Here is a 19,858-nt window from a genome sequence, read left to right as displayed (position 1 = left end):
TTCCAGCCCACTCCCTTGGTTCTGGGCTGCCTGCAGAGGACTATTAGACAGAGAACCTCAGTTCCTTGCCTCAGAGCATCTTACATCCACCCCCAATCACCCTGGGCAAGGATGGGAGAGCGCATGGCAGGCTTCCATATACTAGTCTCACAAGTGACGTACTTCACGGTTCTCTGTCGTCCAGACCTCATACCGCCCTTGTTTCCTGATTGGTCTCCCTCACTGGCTACATGTCATTTCCCAGTTTCAGCTTTTTCCCTCCCCCTCATTTTCCTTTTCACCCACGTTTTCTAGAAGGACAGTTTATATTTGCTGTCTTAACTGGGTTACAAGGTGTCGTCTCCTGCTGCAGATCACTGCCTACCCTTTACCTATCTTCTCTGCCACAGGGCCCTTGACGGTGGTAGAGACAAATCCCTGCCAGTGTCTCTGGTACTTGAATCTCTCTCTCCTGACTGCTAATGTGTCATATTTTTTTGCCATCTTTTTCTGTGACACTACCCACCTTCCCCTGGATCCCCTTCTTCTGCCCTCTTAGTAAATGTAGGTATTTCAGAGAGTTTTGTTCCATACTCTGGTACTGTTTTATTTGGTTTTCAAAGCTGGCCATTATCAAAACTAAACTAATAATCAATGACCATGCCCTCCCCATCTACCTACCACCATCTGCAACCCCTGCCCTCCGCATGTTGTTCTGCGTGTATTCTTTAATTATCTGTGGCTAGTGGAATCCAGACACCCCAGTAAAAACTGAATCGTCGTGTTTTCCATGCTTTTACACGTCCTAGAACTCATCACAATGTGTTAATTATCTCCCCTCTGCCTCTCTCTCTAGCCCATGATGCTTGCCCTAGATCAAGGCCTTAGTGCTTTTTGCTTGGTCTCCCGTGCTCTCTGGTAGCTGATCCCAATCCCTGTTCTGGCTCATTGTCACCACCAGTTGTTTGTCTAAACTGTGCTTCTCAGTGTTTGAGCAACGAGGTTACCCACCATCATCCTGACCCTCCGGCAGAGCTCAGATTCCTGGCTTGGCACAAACTGCATTCAGCCATCTGGTCTCTGTTGGTCTGATTGGCACAACTATTGCTCCCTTCACCCTTATATTTAATGTTCCTGAAGTATAGAAATTCGTATATTTCCCTCAAAAGGTCATGCGATTTTATACGTCTTTGCTTGTTACCTTTTACTTTTTTGAAATGTATTTCCTTCTTCCTTTTCTCCTTACGCAACCCACAGGTCATTCAGATCATAGACCCTTTGTCTCTGTCCTGTTTTTCCCTCCTCCCCAGCCTTGCCCCCCAGATAACAGAGTTGATAACCTCCTTCTCTTTCCCTCCCTTTGCATAGCTTTAGTCCTCTAGGTTTCTGTGTGTCCTCTCTCTCTCAGGGGGTATGAGCTGTTTGAGAGCAAGGTCTTTGGTTCACTTTGTGTCCCCAACTCTTAGCAAAATGCCTGACACATTGCTACCACTTAGAAAATGTTGATTCAGTAACATGAATTTGTACTGAGTCAGTATGAGTGTAGGTATCATTTTATAGGGGAAATTAAGACTTTATAAACCTAAGTTCATCAGTGTCCTTGCTTCAGAAACACTGTTTGGTGACTTGGTAGAGTTTAGTACTAACTGTTAAGCAGAAGAGATTGAAAAAAAAAACTGAAACCCCTGCCAGCTAAAAGCATTAGATATCAAAGTAATTAAATGTTTTTCTGAAGCCAGTCATAAGGCATTTATGTTGTACTTAAAAAATATCTTGCCATCCCAGCTTTATATGATTACTGCATTTTCAAATATTGTTTCAATTTCAAAAATCTTCCCCTTAGAAGTAGTCTTCCTTGTAACATTTCAGTATTTCTGTATCATGGTGCAATCTGGAGATAGAAACCACACAATAATTGAACAGGAAAAGGTATTATAAACAATGAGAGATTTGCTACAGTGGGTAAAGAAAATGCAAGAATATCGGAGTAGCAGACACAGGGAGCAGAGCCCCCAAGGAAGCAACAGATCTGGAGGAGGGTCCCATTTCCTTCATCCCAAAGGCTGGGGCCACATCTCCCTGGAGGAGACGTGGTGTGTCCTTCACAGACAGTCACCGCCATATTGTGCCAGTGGGACCCGCGGGAGTCTGCCTTCTGCAGTGCTACACCACACAACTGCCCAGGAACCTGCCAGAGGGAGGGGTGCCTCTCTAAGCCAGCCTTGGGGTCTGCAGAGAAGCTGCCCCAGGGATGGTACCATGTGCCTGTAGGTAGACGAAAAGAACGAAGAACTAGAGCCCTCATCCTCCAGTGTCCCTCCAGCACCCTCTAAAATTGTGCCAGCTGCCAGAGGCAGGGCCATTGAAGGCCAGACTGGAAAGCAGGAGAAAAGAGGTGGAGACACCCCGGTGTATTTAGATGGATAATAGTTAAAGGCATTTTTAGGTAAAATATACTATATTAAGTATCTTAATTTTATTTTCCTTGATCTAAATAAATGCACTCTTCGTATACCTCTACCTTAAGATTTAACTGTAATTGAGCCACAGCTGGTTAAAAAAAAGAAAAAAAGAGGAAACATTGTGTATATGTGTGATATGTTTGCCTGCTATAAAATTCACAACCCTTATAAGCTGCTGTTCAGTTGCTCAGTCATGTCTGACTCTTGCGACTCCATGGACTGCAGCATGCCGGGCTTCTCTGTCCTTCATCATCTCCCAGAGTTTGCTCAAACTCATGTCCATCGAGTCGGTGATTCCATCCAACCATCTTGTCCTCTGTTCTCCGCTTCTCCTCCTGCCTTCAATCTTCCCCAGCATCAGGGTCTTTTCTAAAGAATCAGCTCTTCACATCAGGTGGCCAAAGTATTAGAGTTTCAGCTTCAGCATCAGACCTTCCAAGGAATATTTAGGATTGTTTTCCTTTAGGATTCACTGGTTTGATCTCCTTGAAGTCCAAGGGACTCTCAAGAGTCTTCTCCAACACCACAGTTCAAAAGCATCAGTTCTTTGGCTCTCAGCCTTCTTTATGGTCTAACTCTCACATCCATACATGACTACTGGAAAAACCCTAGCTTTGACTAGACAGATGTTTGCTGGCAAAGTAATGTCTCTGCTTTTAAATAGGCTGTCTAGTTTTGTCATAGCTTTACTTCCAAGGAGCAGGCTTCTTTTAATTTCATGGCTGCAGTCACTGTCTACAGTGATTTTGGAGCCCAAGAAAATAAAGCCTGTGATTGTTTCCACTTTTTCCTCATCTCTTTGCCATGAAGCAATGGGACCGGATACCATAATCTTAGTGTTTTGAATATTGAGTTTTAAGCCAGCTTTTTCACTCTTCTCTTTCACCCTTACCAAGAGGCTGTTTAGTTCCTCTTCAGTTTCTGCCATAAGTTAGTAAGTTAGTCAACCAAAATATTCAAGTCAGGAATCCTCCCTGGCCAATGAGCAAAGATAGGAAAACAGCATTTTGTACAAATGGTCTGAAAAAGAGAGAAATCAAGTGGGGACAAGGTTTAGGGCATGGTAACTCATGGCAGTCATTGGGGCTGCTTTGCATGGACCGTGTGTGCTGCTGGCCCGCACGCAGACAGACATGGTAGCAGCAGAGAACAGGGAGTGGGGTCTTGATTTAGGAGCACCTCAATGGCACCCCACACCAGTACTCTTGCCTGAAAACTCCCATGGACGGAGGAGCCTGGTAGGCTGCAGTCCATGGGGTTGCAAAGAGTCAGACGCGACTGAGCAACTTCACTTTCACTTTTCACTTTCATGCATTGGAGAAGGCAATGGCAACCCACTCCAGTGTCCTAGCCTGGAGAATCCCAGGGACGGCAGGGCCTGGTGGGCTGCCGTCTTGGGGTCGCACAGAGTCGGACATGACTGAAGCGACTTAGCAGCAGCAGTATCCTGAGTCAGTGCTTAGGAAAATGATTGATATTAACTTGTGTTCCAGAAGTCTTAGCAACAGATGGAACTCATGGGGGCTATGTTAAATAGTCCTGCAGGCTCTTTGGAAGAATATTTTGTTATTATAGGAAGAAAACAGGAATAAAGTCAGTCTCATGTGACCTATAGAGGATTCATAGACATATTAATAACAGAATCAATGTTTCGTGAATCCTGACTGATGTTTGTTGATAACTGGGTCTTTGACTTAGAAGAAAGGAGAGATCTGAGGCCAAGTCTGATGTCTCCCACACAGGATGACCTTACTACTTGTCACCCATCTCTTCCTACACATTTCGCAAGTGTCTCTCTCCTAGTTGTCATTGTATTTTATTTCTTACCTGGCATTCGTGGACAGCTAGAAGTTTCTTAGATTTTGCTTTTCCATCATGGATTCTTCGCAGCTGTGAGAAGTGTGTGAGAAGTTGGGGAGCTGGTGAAGTCATGGATAGGAACAGGTGTACCCCACCCCCATCTGTACAGGAGTTGTGATTAATGATTGTACCTGGAGGATATTGACTTAGATAATAGACTTACCACACTGTTAGCTTTCAGTTTCTCAAACCTTTTCCTTACTGAAGAACTACTCAGAACTCCCAAGTACAGATAGAGAAGCTGGGTCATCTCTCCAATTACCTTCTCAATCAGCTCTTGAGGGTATCAGTTGCAGAGATGCCCCCACATGACCTTCAGGTCTCCACATGACCTTCATATGGCGAGTCTATAGGTCAAGGACGGATCATCTAAGGCAGTTCTCAAAACTTATTGTTTTTTCTCCTAAATATTTCAGCATTTTAAGAGAGATGATTTGGAGCTTCCATTTTGTCACTAGTTAACATGTTTTACAAAACATCTGAACCACTGAAGAATGTCTGGTTTCATAACTCTTGGATTGCTACAAGCAGTTGGCGTTAGTGGCCCTACCTAATTGTAAGTGGGTTTTTTATTCATTTTTTGTTTTGTTTTCAGGTTTTTCTGAAGAGTGATCGAGTGGCCAGAATGGTTCAGAGTGGAGGATGTTCTGCCAATGACTTCAGAGAGGTGTTTAAGAAAAATATAGAAAAACGGGTGCGGAGTTTGCCGGAAATTGACGGCTTGAGCAAAGAGACAGTGCTGAGTTCCTGGATAGCTAAGTATGATGCCATTTACCGGGGTGAAGAGGACTTGTGTAAACCGCCAAACAGAATGGCCCTGAGCGCTGTGTCTGAACTTATTCTGAGCAAGGAACAACTCTATGAAATGTTTCAGCAGATTCTGGGGATTAAAAAACTAGAACACCAGCTTCTTTATAATGCATGTCAGGTAAGTGATTATGCTATTTCCTCTTCTGCTGTCTGACTCAGAAAATGAATACCCAGTGTTTGCAAGCCTATAAAGAGGTACTTTACGTTCTCTCATCACTTTGTTTGAAAATTTGAGTGAAACTGAATTTTAATAAGTCGGATAATGACATTTGGAAGAAGCTTTAAAGAATTATTTGATAGAAGAAGAATATCTGTGCATTTTATTCAACAAGTAATTGTTCGCATGTGCCCTATCTTGGACCATCAGATTTGTACCTATTGGGTATATATGGGGCATGCCCTGAATAGTAAAGTGAAAATCATTTGTTATCTGAAGCAGCTTGGCAATTTATAATAAATAGGTATTCCTCACTGCAAAATAGTTTTTCATACAGATATGATACTCTTCAGAGTTTTATGACAGTGACTGAAATTTCAAAATTTTCCTTCCTTAACCCAGCCAGATAGAATGAATTGAAGAAGGTTGCTAAATTTCATAATTTAGTAGTGGCAGAGTAAATAATATATTTCCTCTTCAGTTGTTATTTTAATCATGCATATCAAAAATTGAGTAAAATGTCCGGTTTGTTCCATGTATTTCACCTATGGAGCCTATGATTTGTCTAAATGTTTGGCTTCCATAGTTGTATTTTGTTTGCTTATTTTAGTGGTATAAATGATTGAACTGTGCCCTAATAAACAATGTAAGTTGACAAAATTCTGACATTTTAAAATTTGTATGTTCATTAAGAGTGATACTTCTATAATGTACATGTTTACATTTATTTTCAATCTTTTTGCAAATCTGCTTCTCAATTTCTGTATTCTATATGTGTCATTTACTTTGCATTACTAATTTGTGACTCATTTCCAGCGAATAAATTAGCAGAATTAATTAATAGACAAGCAATGTGGAGCCTTAACGCTGTGAACAATTCATGCATTCACTGTAATTGTTTTCACTGTGTTATTAAACCAGGTGGTGGTTTTGATAATATTGGAGGATGCCTATGAAGCTAAAATCTTCCATTGTAAAAGAAGCACTACTGGGACTGTATTTTTAATGAAACAGTAACTCACTTGTATAGTTAAATATTGATGAACATAATTTATTAGTAAGAGTCAGCTTTAGACATTGAGTAGATGTTTACCAACTAGTCAAGTCAAAAACTTTTCTAGGTGTTGGGGAAGCCAAGCTAAACCAAATAAACTACTTGTTCTCTATGTACTGAAGTCTTAATAGAGCAGATAGGCCTCTAAAATCCATGATTACAAATGCTTTAGAATTTATCCTGAATTTTACAGGGTCATCACATAAATTCCTGTGGACCTGTGAGTTTAAATTAATTCAAGATGTGTTAAATTTAATCTTTTGCTTACTTCTGCAGATGACTTCTACAGTAAGGGTTTTGACTTTTGACCCCCTGGTTTCTGTCCTGTACGGTCTGGAACATACTTCTAGTTTAAATCTCCCTCTGTAATAACGCATGTATTTTTTACCTTCAGTTCTGTTGGTATTTAACCTCCTGTATCTTGATGCTTTTTAAGTTCATACACATTTAGCATTTTATGTCTTTTTGTGGACTTAACCTCTTCATATAAACTCCAGTTTTGTCCTTGATAATCTTTTTTCTTTTTTCCAAAATCTGCTTTGTCTCCAACTCATATGGCTTCTTCAGCTTTCTTCTTAAAAAAATTTTTATTGGAGTATAGTTGCTTTACAGTGTTGTGTTAGTTTCTGCTGTATAGCAGAGTGAAGCAGTCATATGCGTACATATCCCCTCTTTTTAAATTTCCTTCCCATTTAAGTCACAGAGCATTGACTAGAGTTCCCTGTGCTATACGGTAGGTTCTCACTGGTTGCACATTTTATGCACAGTAGTGCACGTGTGTCAGTCCCAGTCTCCCAGTTCATCCCAGCCCCCCAACTTCCCTCTTTGGTATCCATAAATTTGTTTTCTGTATCTGTGAATCTTCCTTCTGTTTTGCAAGAAACTTCATGTGTACCATTTTTCTAGATTCCACATACAAGCGATATTATACAATTTTTTTTTTCTAACCTCACTTCACTCTGTTTGACAGTCTCTAGGTCCATCCACGTCTCTGCACATGGCACTATTTCATTCCTTTTCATGGATGAGTATACTCTAACTTTCTTTTGGTTAAGGTTAGCATGGTGTATCTTTCTCCATCTGTTTACTTTTAGCCTATCTGATCCTTTGTTTAAAGTGGATTTCTTATAAACACCTTATTACTTCTTGTTTTTGGTTTTAATCAGTCTGACAATCTGTCTATTAATGGGTGTGTTTTGACCATTGTATTTAAAGTGATGGAATTGGATCAAATTCCAGTCTTTGTAAGCCATGGCAGTTTTTTGTGTTTGTTCTTTGTCTCCCCTCCTTTTTGTTGCCTTCTCCAATTTTAACTGGATTTTTGTGTTGTTCCATTTTATAGCCTATTTTGATATACTGCCTATCTTTTAAAAGTGTCTTTAGTGATTGCCCTTGGACTTACAATATACATTTTAACATAATCTAAGCTCGTCTTCAAATAACACTGTAGGGCTTCAAGTGTAGTAGAGGTCTCCCATAGTAGAGAATTCTCAATTCTTCACTCCCATTCCTTGTGAAATTTCTGTCATTTATTTCACTTATAATGTGTTCTATTCACCCATCATATGGTTACTACTATTGCTTTTAACAGATAACTTTTATATCAAATAAGAATAATAAAAATAAAAGATACACACTTACATAATTTCACCTTCATTTATTCCTTCTCTGACACTTTTCTTTCTTCATGTAAAAGTTTCTGACCTGCATCATTTTCCTTATTGGAAAAACTTAACATTTCTTGAAAGGCATGACTGCTGCTGCTGCTGTTAAGTCACTTCAGTCGTGTCCAACTCTGTGTGACCCCATAGATGGCCTCCTACCAGGCTCCCCTGTCCCTGGGATTCTCCAGGCAAGAACACTGGAGTGGGTTACCATTTCCTTCTCCAATGCATGAAAGTGAAAAGTGAAAATGAAGTCGCTCAGTCGTGTCTGACTCTTAGCGACCTCATGGACTGCAGCCTACCAGGCTCCTCCATCCATGGGATTTTCCAGGCAGGAGTACTGGAGTGGGGTGCCATTGCCTTCTCTGGAAAGGCATGGCTACTGATAATGAATTCACCCAGTTTTTGTTTTTCTGATAAAGTCTCTTCCTCCTTTATGTTTAACGGATAATTTCCCTAGATAAAGACTTACCAGCTTTTTTTTGTTTTTCTTTTAACACTCAAGATTTTACTCCATTGTCTTGCTTGTGTAGTTTCTGAGAAATTTGATCAAGCTCTTATACTTGATTCTCTCTATATAAGATGTTTTGTTTTTGTATTTCTGTTTGTTTTTGTCCTCTAGCTTCCTTTAATATTTTCTCCCTATCTTAGTTTTTTGTAGCTTGAATATGATATGCCTGCCTAGATATGAGTTTTTTATATTTTTCTTGCTTGGAATTTTTTTCAGCTTTCCGAATTTGAGGGTTGGTGTCTGTCATTAAATTTGGAAACTTCTCACCCATTATTAACTTCAGGTATTCCTTATATCCTATCTTTACCTTCTCCTGCTAGTATTTTAATTATCTTTTTAATGTCTAGTTATGTTATTATTCATAGTTCTGGAATGTTCTGTTTTGTGTGTGTTTTGTTTTTTGTTTGCGTTTTATTTCTTTTTCTCTTTGCATTTCAAAGAGGAAAGTTTCAGCTGACCTTCAGGTTTGTTGATTATTTCTTCAGAAGAATTCTGATTCTAAAGAAAGAATCCACAGGTTTACTGATGAGCCCATGGAAGGCATTGTTCTGTCACTGATTTTGACTTCTAGCATTTCCTTTTGACTCTTTTCTTAGAGTTTCCATCTTCCTACTTATACTACTCAGCTGCATGATTTCAACTTTTTCCATTAGAGTCTTTAATATGTTATTACTTTAGTTCAGTTTCTCACTTGTGCCCGACTCTCTGTGACCCCATGAACCGCAGCACACCAAGCCTCCCTGTCCATCACCAACTCCCGGAGGCCACCCAAACCCATGTCCATTGAGTCAGTGATGCCATCCAACCATCTCATCCTCTATTGTCCCCTTCTCCTCCTGCCCTCAATCTTTCCTAGCAGAAGGGTCTTTTCAAATGGGTCAGCTCTTCACGTCAGATGGCCAGAGTATTGGAGTTTCAGTTTCAGCATCAGTCCTTCCAATGAACATCCAGGAATGATCTCCTTTATGATGGACTGGTTGGATCTCCTTGCAGTCCAAGGGACTCTAAAGAGTCTTTTCCAACACCACAGTTCAAAAGCATCAATTCTTTGACACTCAGCTTTCTTTATAGTCCGACTCTCACATTCATACATGATCACTGGAATAACCATAGCATTGACTAGACAGACCTTTGTTGGCCAAGTAATATCTCTGCTTTTGAATATGCTATCTAGGTTGGTCATAACCTTTCTTCCAAGGAGGAAGCGTCTTTTAATTTCATGGCTGCAGTCACCATCTGCAGTGATTTTGGAGCCCAGGAAAATAAAGTCAGCCACTGTTTCCACTGTTTCCCCATCTATTTGCCATAGAATGATGGGATCAGATGCCATGATCTTCGTTTTCTGAATGTTGAGCTTTAAGCCAACTTTTTCACTCTCCTCTTTCACTTTCATCAAGAGGCTCTTTAGTTCTTCACTTTCTGCTATAAGGGTGGTGTCATCCTCCAGCCCAGCGTTTCTCATGATGTACTCTGCATATAAGTTAAATAAGCAGGGTGACAACACACAGCCTTGACGTACTCTTTTTCCTATTTGGAACCAGTCTGTTGTTCCATGTCCAGTTCTAACTGTTGCTTCCTGACCTGCATACAGGTTTCTCAAGAGGCAGGTCAGGTGGTCTGGTATTCCCATGTCTTTCAGAATTTTCCACAGTTTATTGTGATCCACACAGTCAAAGGCTTTGGCATAGCCAATAAAGCAGAAGTAGATGTTTTTCTGGAATTCTCTTGCTTTCTCGATGATCCAGCGGATGTTGGCAATTTGATCTCTGGTTCCTCTGCCTTTTTGAAAACCAGCTCGGACATCTGGAAGTTCACGGTTCACGTACTGTTGAAGCCCGGCTTGGAGATTTTTGAGCATTACTTTACTAGCATGTGAGATGAGTGCAATTATGTGGTAGTTTGAGCATTCTTTGGCATTGCCTTTCTTTGGGATTGGAATGAAAACTGACCTTTTCCAGCCCTGTGGCCACTGCTGAGTTTTCCAAATTTGCTGGCATATTGAGTGCAGCACTTTCACAGCATCATCTTTCAGGATTTGAGCTCAACTGGAATTCCATCCCCTCCACTAGCTTTGTTCATAATGATGCTTTCTAAGGCCCACTTGACTTCACATTCCAGGATGTCTGGCTCTAGGTGAGTGATCACACCATCATGATTATCTGGGTGTGAAGATCTTTTTTTGTACAATTCTTCTGTGTATTCTTGCCACCTCTTCTAAATATCTTCTGCTTCCGTTAAGTCCATACCATTTCTGTCCTTTATTGAGCCCATCTTTGCATGAAATGTTCCCTTGGTGTCTCTAATTTTCTTGAAGAGATCTCTATCTTTCCCATTCTATTTTTTCCCTCTGTCTCTTTGCATTGATCACTGAGGACGGCTCTCTTATCTCTCCTTGCTATTCTTTGGAATTCTGCATTCAAATGGGTATATCTTTCCTTTTCTCCTTGATTTTAGCTTCCTTTCTCTTCGCAGTTATTGGTAAGGCCTCCTCAGACAGCCATGTTGCTTTTTTGGATTACAGTTACTTAAATTCCTTGTTTGTTAACTACATATGTGTCCCATCTTAGTCTGGTTTGGAGGCATGATTTATCTCCACAGACTGTTCTTTTTTTCTTTTTTGCCTTTTGACATGCTTTGTAACATTTTGTTGAAAGCCAGACATGTAGTATCAGGTAGTAAATGCTGTGATATATTTGCCTTTAGTGTCAGCACTTATGTTAGTCTGACTGGGAGGTTGTTTGGGTTTAATGTTTGTTGTAGCCACAGGTACAAGAAGCTTTAAATTCTTCTAGTGTCCTTGTCTTTGTCTTGATGTGGTCTTCCCTAAGTATTCCTTTTCAGAGTGTATCTTGCAGCTCTTTTAGCCATGGTCAGCTCTTATTCTGGAGCCACTGGTAGTATGGTAAGGTTTTGGGGAGAAGGAGTGTGTTCTACCATTTGATAAAGTCTCAGTCTTTCAGAGGGTCTATGTCACAAGACACCAATTCTGGGAAAGATTGAAGGCAAAAAGAGGAAGGGGGCAACAGGGGATGAGATAGTTGGATCGCATCACTGACTCAATGGGCATGAATTTGAGGAAACTCTGGGGAATAGAGGAGGATAGAGAAGCCAGGTGCGCTGCAGTCGTTGTGGTCACAAAGAGTTAGACCCAACTTAGGGGTGGAACAACAACAACAGTATCTCAGCGCAGTAACCTTCACAGATGTTTCTATCCTTTGTCCATGAATATTGTTTTTCCTCTTTATCTACATCCCTTTATCTCCTTCCCTAGCTGAACCATCCCTATGTATTTCCTTGAAATCTTGACCCCGTTCACACTGGGTTTTTTGTTATTATTATTTCCTATAGACAGGACAGAAAGACTGCAGAGGATTACAGAGGGCAGCCTCCTCCTCTAGCTGGGATTTGTTTTTCCATGTTTTCTTCTAGCCAAGTCTCTCCCCGTTTGTTAGGGAGAAGAATCAGGGAGGTAGAACAATGGCTTCTCTTTCCCTCTCCTTGCCAGGTCCACATGTGAAACCTTCTTGGATCCTTACCGTGAGAATTTGATGAGGTTACTGGAAGAAGGCCCAGGAAAGCATGGAAGCTCCCTTATGATTACAACCCCAGGAGTTTCTCACTCTAAGCCCTCAGCTTCTAGTTATTTGCTAAAAATTACTTGTCAGATAAATGTTTTTATATTTCTGGCATCCATTGACTTCTGCTCCAAATGTAGTATCTCTCTGTTTTGCCTGTGTTTCCAGATATTGGGTTAGTGGTTTGCCCCGAAACCTCAGTTCTCCCATAAGTGAAGAAAAGTCATTGATTTTCAGCTTCTCCAACTCTTATTGTAAGGACAAGAGGGATGACATCTTCCAAGCTCTTTACATGTCTGAGCTGAAATTGGAGTTCCTTTCACTTCTAAGATGTGAAAGAAAAGCTTAAAGATTTTTTGATGAACTTAAATTACAAAAATACTCATACATAAGTGAAGAGCTTTCCTTTGGAATAACAATCATTTTTCAGAAATGAGGAAAATGGATTGTTGAGAAAAACAGCTGAGATTCTTTTTTTTTCCCCTCAAGAACCAATCTATCTTATCTGTTCCTTTGTTGTCTTTCAACAGAATTTAAAAAAGAAAAGATTATAGAAACCACAGAGAATAGCCTGCCCCAGTATAGGAAAGGAATGATGTGAGGAGAGAAATGCGGAGAGCAGGGCTTGGAGGAGCAGAGGGTCTAAAGCTAGCTGAGTGGCTCGCACATGGCTCCAGGTATACATTGGTGGAATTTTCTATACTTTTCCTGGGTCTCGAGAAAGGCTCTGAGGCTCTTGCTAAGTGTAACACTCTTGCTTCTGTATTTATTTACCCTTGTCTGACCCCTTGTTTTTGCCAACAGCATCCTGCTTGTGATTGTTGTTCAGTCTCTCAGTCGTGTCCAGTTCATTGTGACCGCATGGACTGCAGCGCGCCAGGCTTCCCTGACCTTCACCATATCCCGGAGTTTGCTCAAGTTCATGTCCATTGAGTCAGTAATGCTCCTAGGAGTGTCCTCCTAGGAGATCTCAAAGATGTGTTGTTGCTTCAGGGTCAGAAGCTCAGGATAGGAAGCTCTTCTGCTAGGACATGCAGGAAGTCTACAGCCAGACAGCCCCTGGGGACTTGGGAAGGAAGGGATATGAATGAGGAGACACAGCCAGCAAGAACCCCACACGGTTTTGTAACCCTTGTCCCAGAGCCCTGGGAATTGCATCTAGAATGGAAAAATCGGAAGCCATCTTCTGAAAAAGCATAGGTGTTTCTGTGACTTCCAGTCAAAGCCAAGAACTTAACGAATGAAGGCATAAAAGAAATTCTTAAAGCACTAATTTAGAAGATAGCACATATCACAATTAAGTTATGAAACCAGGGATAATCAAAAGAAAAATTATTTACATGGTATCAGAAATAAAGCGTTTAAGAACAACCCACGTATGACATAGATGAGTGATTGTGCTATTAAAACTGTCAGATTTTGGATTCTTTGGTTTGAGAATATCGTATTTGCATTGGAGCACAAAATGCTAAGGAAAAAAGATGGAAAAGAGTGCAAAGGGTACATTCAGCAATGAGCAACATAACAATACCACAATCTGACACCATTAGCTGTCATTTACTTGAATCAGGGTATTAAAGTAACAAGGGTGAAAGAAGCCTAGTCTGTCAGTAGAAGGTTTAATTTCAGGGTAACACTAAGGAAATGCAGTGCACTTCAAGTAAATACAGTTATACTTTTGGGAAAATGAAGCTAGTAGATATTAAAGCCATGTGTTTTATATTCTTGGGTATAATTTTTATTCTTTTAGTCACCTATTTTTGAATTAAAATACTGCTGCCTAAGTGGTACTAGTAATGAATCAGCTGCCTTTCTTTGAATGGAAATGAAATGCTTTTTAAAGATTATTTAAAAATATGACAAAGGATGGTGCGGTTTGTTCAGATCAATTAGTTAACCCATTCTGTGTAATCCTGTAGGGAACACAGATGGGAACATAGACATGAGATCTAGTTATTTGTTAGCTTTAATTTTTAAAAAAAGCAAAGCCCTGCTGTACATGCCTCAGTGATGTGGTCAGTCCCTGATACACTTTCTTGAGGCTGAAGATGCCACGTTGGGGAGGACTGTGTAATCTTCAGGTGTGCCGTGGAAAAGGGTCAGGAGGACAAGAAGATGCTGTGTATTCTGGGGGAGGGAGGAACATGTGCAGGTATGGAGATATAAGCAGACCCTTGAGCTGCGGGGAGCTACTAGGATAAGGTGGGGTTGGGGCTGTGGTTTAAGGTGATATTAGCACTTGTGGGTGTTCTTGCCTGGAGAATCCCAGGGGTGGCAGAGTCTGGCGGGATGTCATCTCTGGGGTCGCACAGGGTCGGACACGACTGAAGCGACTTAGCAGCAGCAGCAGCAGCAGCACTTGTGGGTAAGGCTGTTGTAGATTGCAGAGACACACTCCTAAATGAAAATAAGCAGAGTCTGAGCAGTGGAATACACGGTCCCATATACAGGCTGTCATTCTCCCTCTTCTACTCCTGTATTTTAAGAGGATTAATTAACTGAATTTTACAGCCATCTAAATCCTGATCTTTTCTGCCAAAGGCAATCTTAGTTAATCTTTCATAATCTCACTCCATTCACTGGAGAAAGTCTCACCCGTGTTTACCCAAGAGTCAAAGCAAAGTTAACTGAAATCTTCTTTTTTAAATACAGCCCCCTACTCCTCCTCCAGATTCCTTATATCCTGCAGACTCTTAATAACTGTATTAAGTAATACTCCTGAATTGTTTGGATGTTTGTAAGGAATAAGCAGGAATATTTATGAATAGTTAAAAAGTATTGTGTTCAGTCTTATGATTTCTTTTCACTAAAAATTCTCAGCTTTAGAGATTAAGTGCTTCAGGTCTAGAAATTAAAAAATAAATTCACCAAAAGAGGCGGTTGCAATGCCTCTTGCATCTCTCCTTGTGAGAGTCTTCGTTTGAAAGTGCAGAAACAACGAGGCATTCTGTTCTGAAGACCCCCTATCAAGGTTGTAAAGGGAAAATAGAGGTGTGCATTCTCAGCAGAAATTGGTATCTGCCTTTCACCACTGTCATCTTTTTTCTCAACTAGTAGCATGTGGCTGATAATACATTTTATCATAATTTGTCTACTTTGGCAAAAATAGAAAAGCGCATTCTATAGAGACAATTACATTTGATAGCAGTCATTGCTAGATAGGAAAATAAAGTTGAGGAAATGACTATTAGCAAGGTATATCTTTCCTTGTGAGTGTAATTTTAAATCTCAAGATGCTTGAGGGAAATATTCAAGTGAATGTCATTAAATGGCAATTGTCATGTTTTAGGAAGCAGCAAGAAGCAACTGAAGGAAGACCTTGAGACTGATCGGATCTTATAATACCTGACTTTTGAAATCCTGAATTTAACAATTGGAATAGCTATAAAGTTTATATACATATTCACTTTTAAAAGTGAAGGTATCATGATATAAGCTGATGAATCTGATTTCAGTTAAATGAATTGGAGTTTGGTTAATAATGTTGAATCAATTTCTTCTCTAAAAATTAAGGTTTTAAAATTGTGAATACCACTGTTATATTCTTAAATCAATGTATAGCTTTTATCAGTGTTGCTTCATTTGACTTTGTATTATTATTATTTTTTTCTGATCTTTGGCCTCTGTGTATGGTAAAGATACAATCAGATGGTAAAGAATCTGCCTCCAATGAGGGAGACCCAGGTTCAATCCCTGGGTTGGGAAGATCCCCTGGAGAAGGGAATGGCAACCCACTCCAGTATTCTTGCCTGCAGAATCCCCATGGACAGAGGAGCCTGGTGGGCTATAGTCCAAGGGATCACAAAGAGTCGGGACATGATTGAGTGACTGTCACTTTCACTCATGTGTAGAGGAGCTACATAAAAATATTTCTAAGTAAGATTTCTCCTAAAATATTTTAATTTGTTTTTGCTTTCTCCCAAATCTCATCAGATAAAAATATAGCTTACCATCAGACATTCTGTGCATTATTTTTAGGCTTTTCTTCTTTACCTTGATCTAGCCTATCGAAATTAGGATTTTATTCCAATATTTCCACATTATTTTAAATGATAAGACAACAGAAATCTATAGAGATAAGGCATTTTTATAATAGTAATAAAAGGGAAAAGTATATTTGCCAATGCACTTTGACCTGTTTTCATCTATTCATGAATAACAAAATTATATGAATCTACTGTTCCAAGTATAATATGAATGGTGTTCTCAATTTTTCATGAAAATATGTTAGTAAAATATCCTATCAAAAGTAAAATGAAATATATGTGATAAGCATATTTCTTTTGTACACTCAAAAACGCTTGTTGAATTCCTTCTAAAAATACCAGTTAACAATGAAGATACAAAAATGACAAGATTTTATCCTTTCACTAAAGGTAAAATGACAAGATTTTGTTCTTTTCCTCACAGTGTTGGGTGTGGTCAGGAGACAGGTATGTAAACAAAACATGATGAATGGTATAATTAACCAGGGTGTCTCTGCTGTTATTTATGAGGCAGAATGTGAGCACGTGGATGGCAGTATCTTAATTTGGTCCTGGACAATCTGCATGGATTTCTTTAGTGCTCCTCTCCTCCACGTTAGAATGACCTGAGGAGCTTTAAAAACCCCTGGATTCCTGGGCCTCACTTCAGACTAAGTGAAACAGTGTGTGGATGTGGGGCCTGGTGTCTGTCTTGTAACAGCTTTCCCGTGTGATAGCTGAGACTCAAGGACCCCTGGCCTGACAGTTCATTTGAGGACTTCATGCCATGGTCACATCTAACTCTAGAGGATGCTGGGAAGCAGTCTAGCTGTGTGCCCAGAAGAAGAAATGATTTGGAAGAATGGAAACCCAGTCCTCTTTTGGAGCTCCAGTGAAGCTCTGAGGAGGACAGTTCCTGAATTTTGGAAGCTGCACAGAAATTTAGCGAGCTGGAGGAAAACGACATGGGCACGAGGAGAATGAAATGGCTTGGCATCTGTGGGGTTTGTGTTTTGCTGAACTAACAGATGAGGCTACAGAGTTAGGAAAGGACGTGAATATTAAGGACCTTGTATGCTAGTTGGAAGAGCTTGGGATTATCACATAATAGGGAACACTGTTGGTCTGTGAGCGAAGGAAATGACAGGAGCGAGTTGGGATTCTGGAAAGATCGCTCTCTGTGTTCTAAAGAATGGGTTGCATGTGGCCCATCCCCTGTCTCACCTGACCTGTGGGCATGGCCAGCATCGCTAGAGACAAAAATGGAACATGACCTGCATGTTAATCATTCCAGTAGGTTTGAGGCTCTGCTTCTTGCCCTACTGTGCTCCTGTTTCCCTCTGTTGGCTTATGAAGTTCCTAGACAACTGGATTTCACTTGGGCATCTCTCTTCATATTCTCCTGGATCCATACCCTGTATTAGGCTTCAGAATCCTCCTCTGTTCCTGCACTTGGAGCTTTAATCTGAGTCAGAGCACTTGACCACCTGCTTGCCTTAAGGCACCTGTGCATGCTCAGTTGTGTCCATCTCTTTGCAACGCCATGCTCTCTTTGTAGCCCTCCAAGCTCCTCTGTCATGGAATTTTCCAGACAAGAATACTAGAGAGGGGTGCCATTTCTTCCTCCAAGAGATCTTCCCAACCAAGGAATCAAACACACATTTCCTGCATTGGCAGGCAGATTCTTTAGCACTGCACCACCTGAGAAGCCCTTGTCTTAACAGAGATACGATGAAAGCCCAGGAATTCAAGCAGAAAATGGGACCAACTTGAGTCTGCAGTTTAAGACATACTATTCTCTAGAACTATGGGTACCATCTACCTATTCCTCTCCCTCACATTTTGTAGAAAAAACAGTATGCTTTAATGGCTCTCTTCCAATTACATTGTCTATATTTATCTGACTGACACAACATTTATATTAACCCTGGTCTGATAAGGCCATCGCTGATTCGGGTTTCTTTCAACATAGTACCCATTCTGTTCACATACTGATCCAGGCTATCTGTATATGGCAGTCCCTCTTCCTACGGAGCAATGTTGTGGGGTGAAGGCATGAAAGTGAAAGTGAAGTCGCTCAGTTGTGTCCAACTCTTTGCGACCCCGTGGACTCTTTGCGACCCCGTGGACTGTAGCCCACCAGGCTCCTCTGTCCATGGGATTCTCCAGGCAAGAATACTGGAGTGGGTTGCCATTTCCTTCTCCAGGTGAAGGCATATGTGGGGGTAAAATCAAGTATTCCATCGTGTACCTGATGAAATCAGAATGTTAGTTGTCCATGATGGTAGGTGGTAGTTGAAGCCTGAAATTTCAACAAGAGATCAGAGCTGGAGATAAAGATTTGGAAATCATTCTGATAAAGGTAGAATTTTGAGTCATGAGACATGATGAAATCATATTGGTAGAGTTTGGATCTCCAAAAAAAGGGGGGCCCAGAACAGAAGCCTGCGGACACCAGGATTTAGAGGCTGCACAAAGGGGAAAGAGCCAGCGATGGAGGAGGAAACCAGAAAGGGTGGTGTCAGGAAAGTCATGGAAAGACATTTCAAGGAGATTGGTTACCCAGGCCACATGACAGCAAAGTGACCCTTGAGTTTATCAAATGGAAGACATTGTTGACATGGGAAGCTTTTCTAGAGTGTTAGGGAGCAAACCTGATTGGAAAGGATTAAGCGAAGAACCAGGAAGGTAAGAAAGAAGTGTTAACAGGAAAACTTCAGGGAATCAGCTAGCAGTGAAGAATATTAGTCAAGAAATTCCTGCTATCTAGTATATTGAATCATTTTATTAAAAAAAAAAAAACAATTTACCAAGTGCTTGCTATGTGTCTGGCTCATAGCATCAGACTTGACTCTTAGTTGTCTATTGCTTTCAGATTTTTTGAAATATAAGGACCACAGAACCTTGATTTCTTCTGATAGGTGGTCAGGAAAACTTGTTCTTCAAAGCACTTAAAAAAAAAAAAGAAACTGGAAAAAGCTAAAGAAAAGGGATTGATGTATGCTTACAAAGAGTATTCTGTGAATTTAACACTTTTAGCTGATTATTGGGGTCATGATATCCTGAATCCTCTGCTTAAGACCAGAAAGAGATGAAATACCTCCATTTACCCTTATCACTTTAGATAGAGGAGGGGCAGTTGATCATTATCTTAGTAAGATTTTCCTTGTGTAATGGGTAACAGTGATGTTTCTAGCTGTTAATATTTGTTACAGACTGATAGAAAGGCCTCTTTTTAAATGTATAAAAATGATGCCGTATCCTATTTGCAGAGTGTTCCCATGATTCTGATGTGAATGTCTCCAGATGAATGGCCTTTATATCTTGTTTTATGAAGCCTCAGCAGATGTTTGTGAACTTACTATGTGCATGGTATGGTACCAAGAGGAACAGTGTTTGAAAAATATAAATAGACTTGCTACCTTGTTTCTTTGTTTGATACATCAGATGCTGTTAGGACTGTTCCACTGAAAAGCATTGCATTGATTTTTTTTTTAATTTCACTATGCTTATTTTGAATATCACTTTCTTTCACCCTGTTCACATGGATCGGCTCTTCTTTCTACTCTTTTTGTGGCAGACTTCTCTATCTGAAACTTCTCAAAATCGGTAGGTTCAAAATGCTATTTTTTTCTGATCTCAAGCCTGGTTCTGCTTATGTATATTCATCTTTCCAACTCATAACCAGGAGCTGTTCCTTTTTTACTGCCTTCAGTCCAGACAATAGACTGGCACTATTACTTTCTCTCTCTGTTGTATTATCTGTTCCTGTCTACATCCATCCCCATAGCTGGAAGCTTCAGTACCTCTCATATGTAGCA

The 19,858-nt window shown here is 40.4% G+C and overlaps 1 protein-coding gene across 1 annotated transcript in view; it reads left to right on the top strand.

Annotated features, from left to right (window-relative positions):
• Positions 1 to 19,858, top strand: part of CADPS2 (calcium dependent secretion activator 2) — a 562,792-nt gene that overhangs the window by 195,038 nt on the left and 347,896 nt on the right. Inside the window, exon 3 of the mRNA XM_052639068.1 lies at positions 4,897 to 5,229. Coding sequence (XP_052495028.1) covers positions 4,897 to 5,229 — 333 coding nt within the window. The remainder of the gene's footprint in view (positions 1 to 4,896; positions 5,230 to 19,858) is intronic.

Source organism: Budorcas taxicolor, chromosome 4 (assembly GCF_023091745.1).
Source record: "Budorcas taxicolor isolate Tak-1 chromosome 4, Takin1.1, whole genome shotgun sequence".
In the NCBI taxonomy this organism is placed as follows: Eukaryota; Metazoa; Chordata; class Mammalia; order Artiodactyla; family Bovidae; genus Budorcas; species Budorcas taxicolor.
The sequence above is the reverse complement of the archived record's forward strand: the minus strand, read 5'-3'. Positions and strand labels throughout refer to the sequence as shown.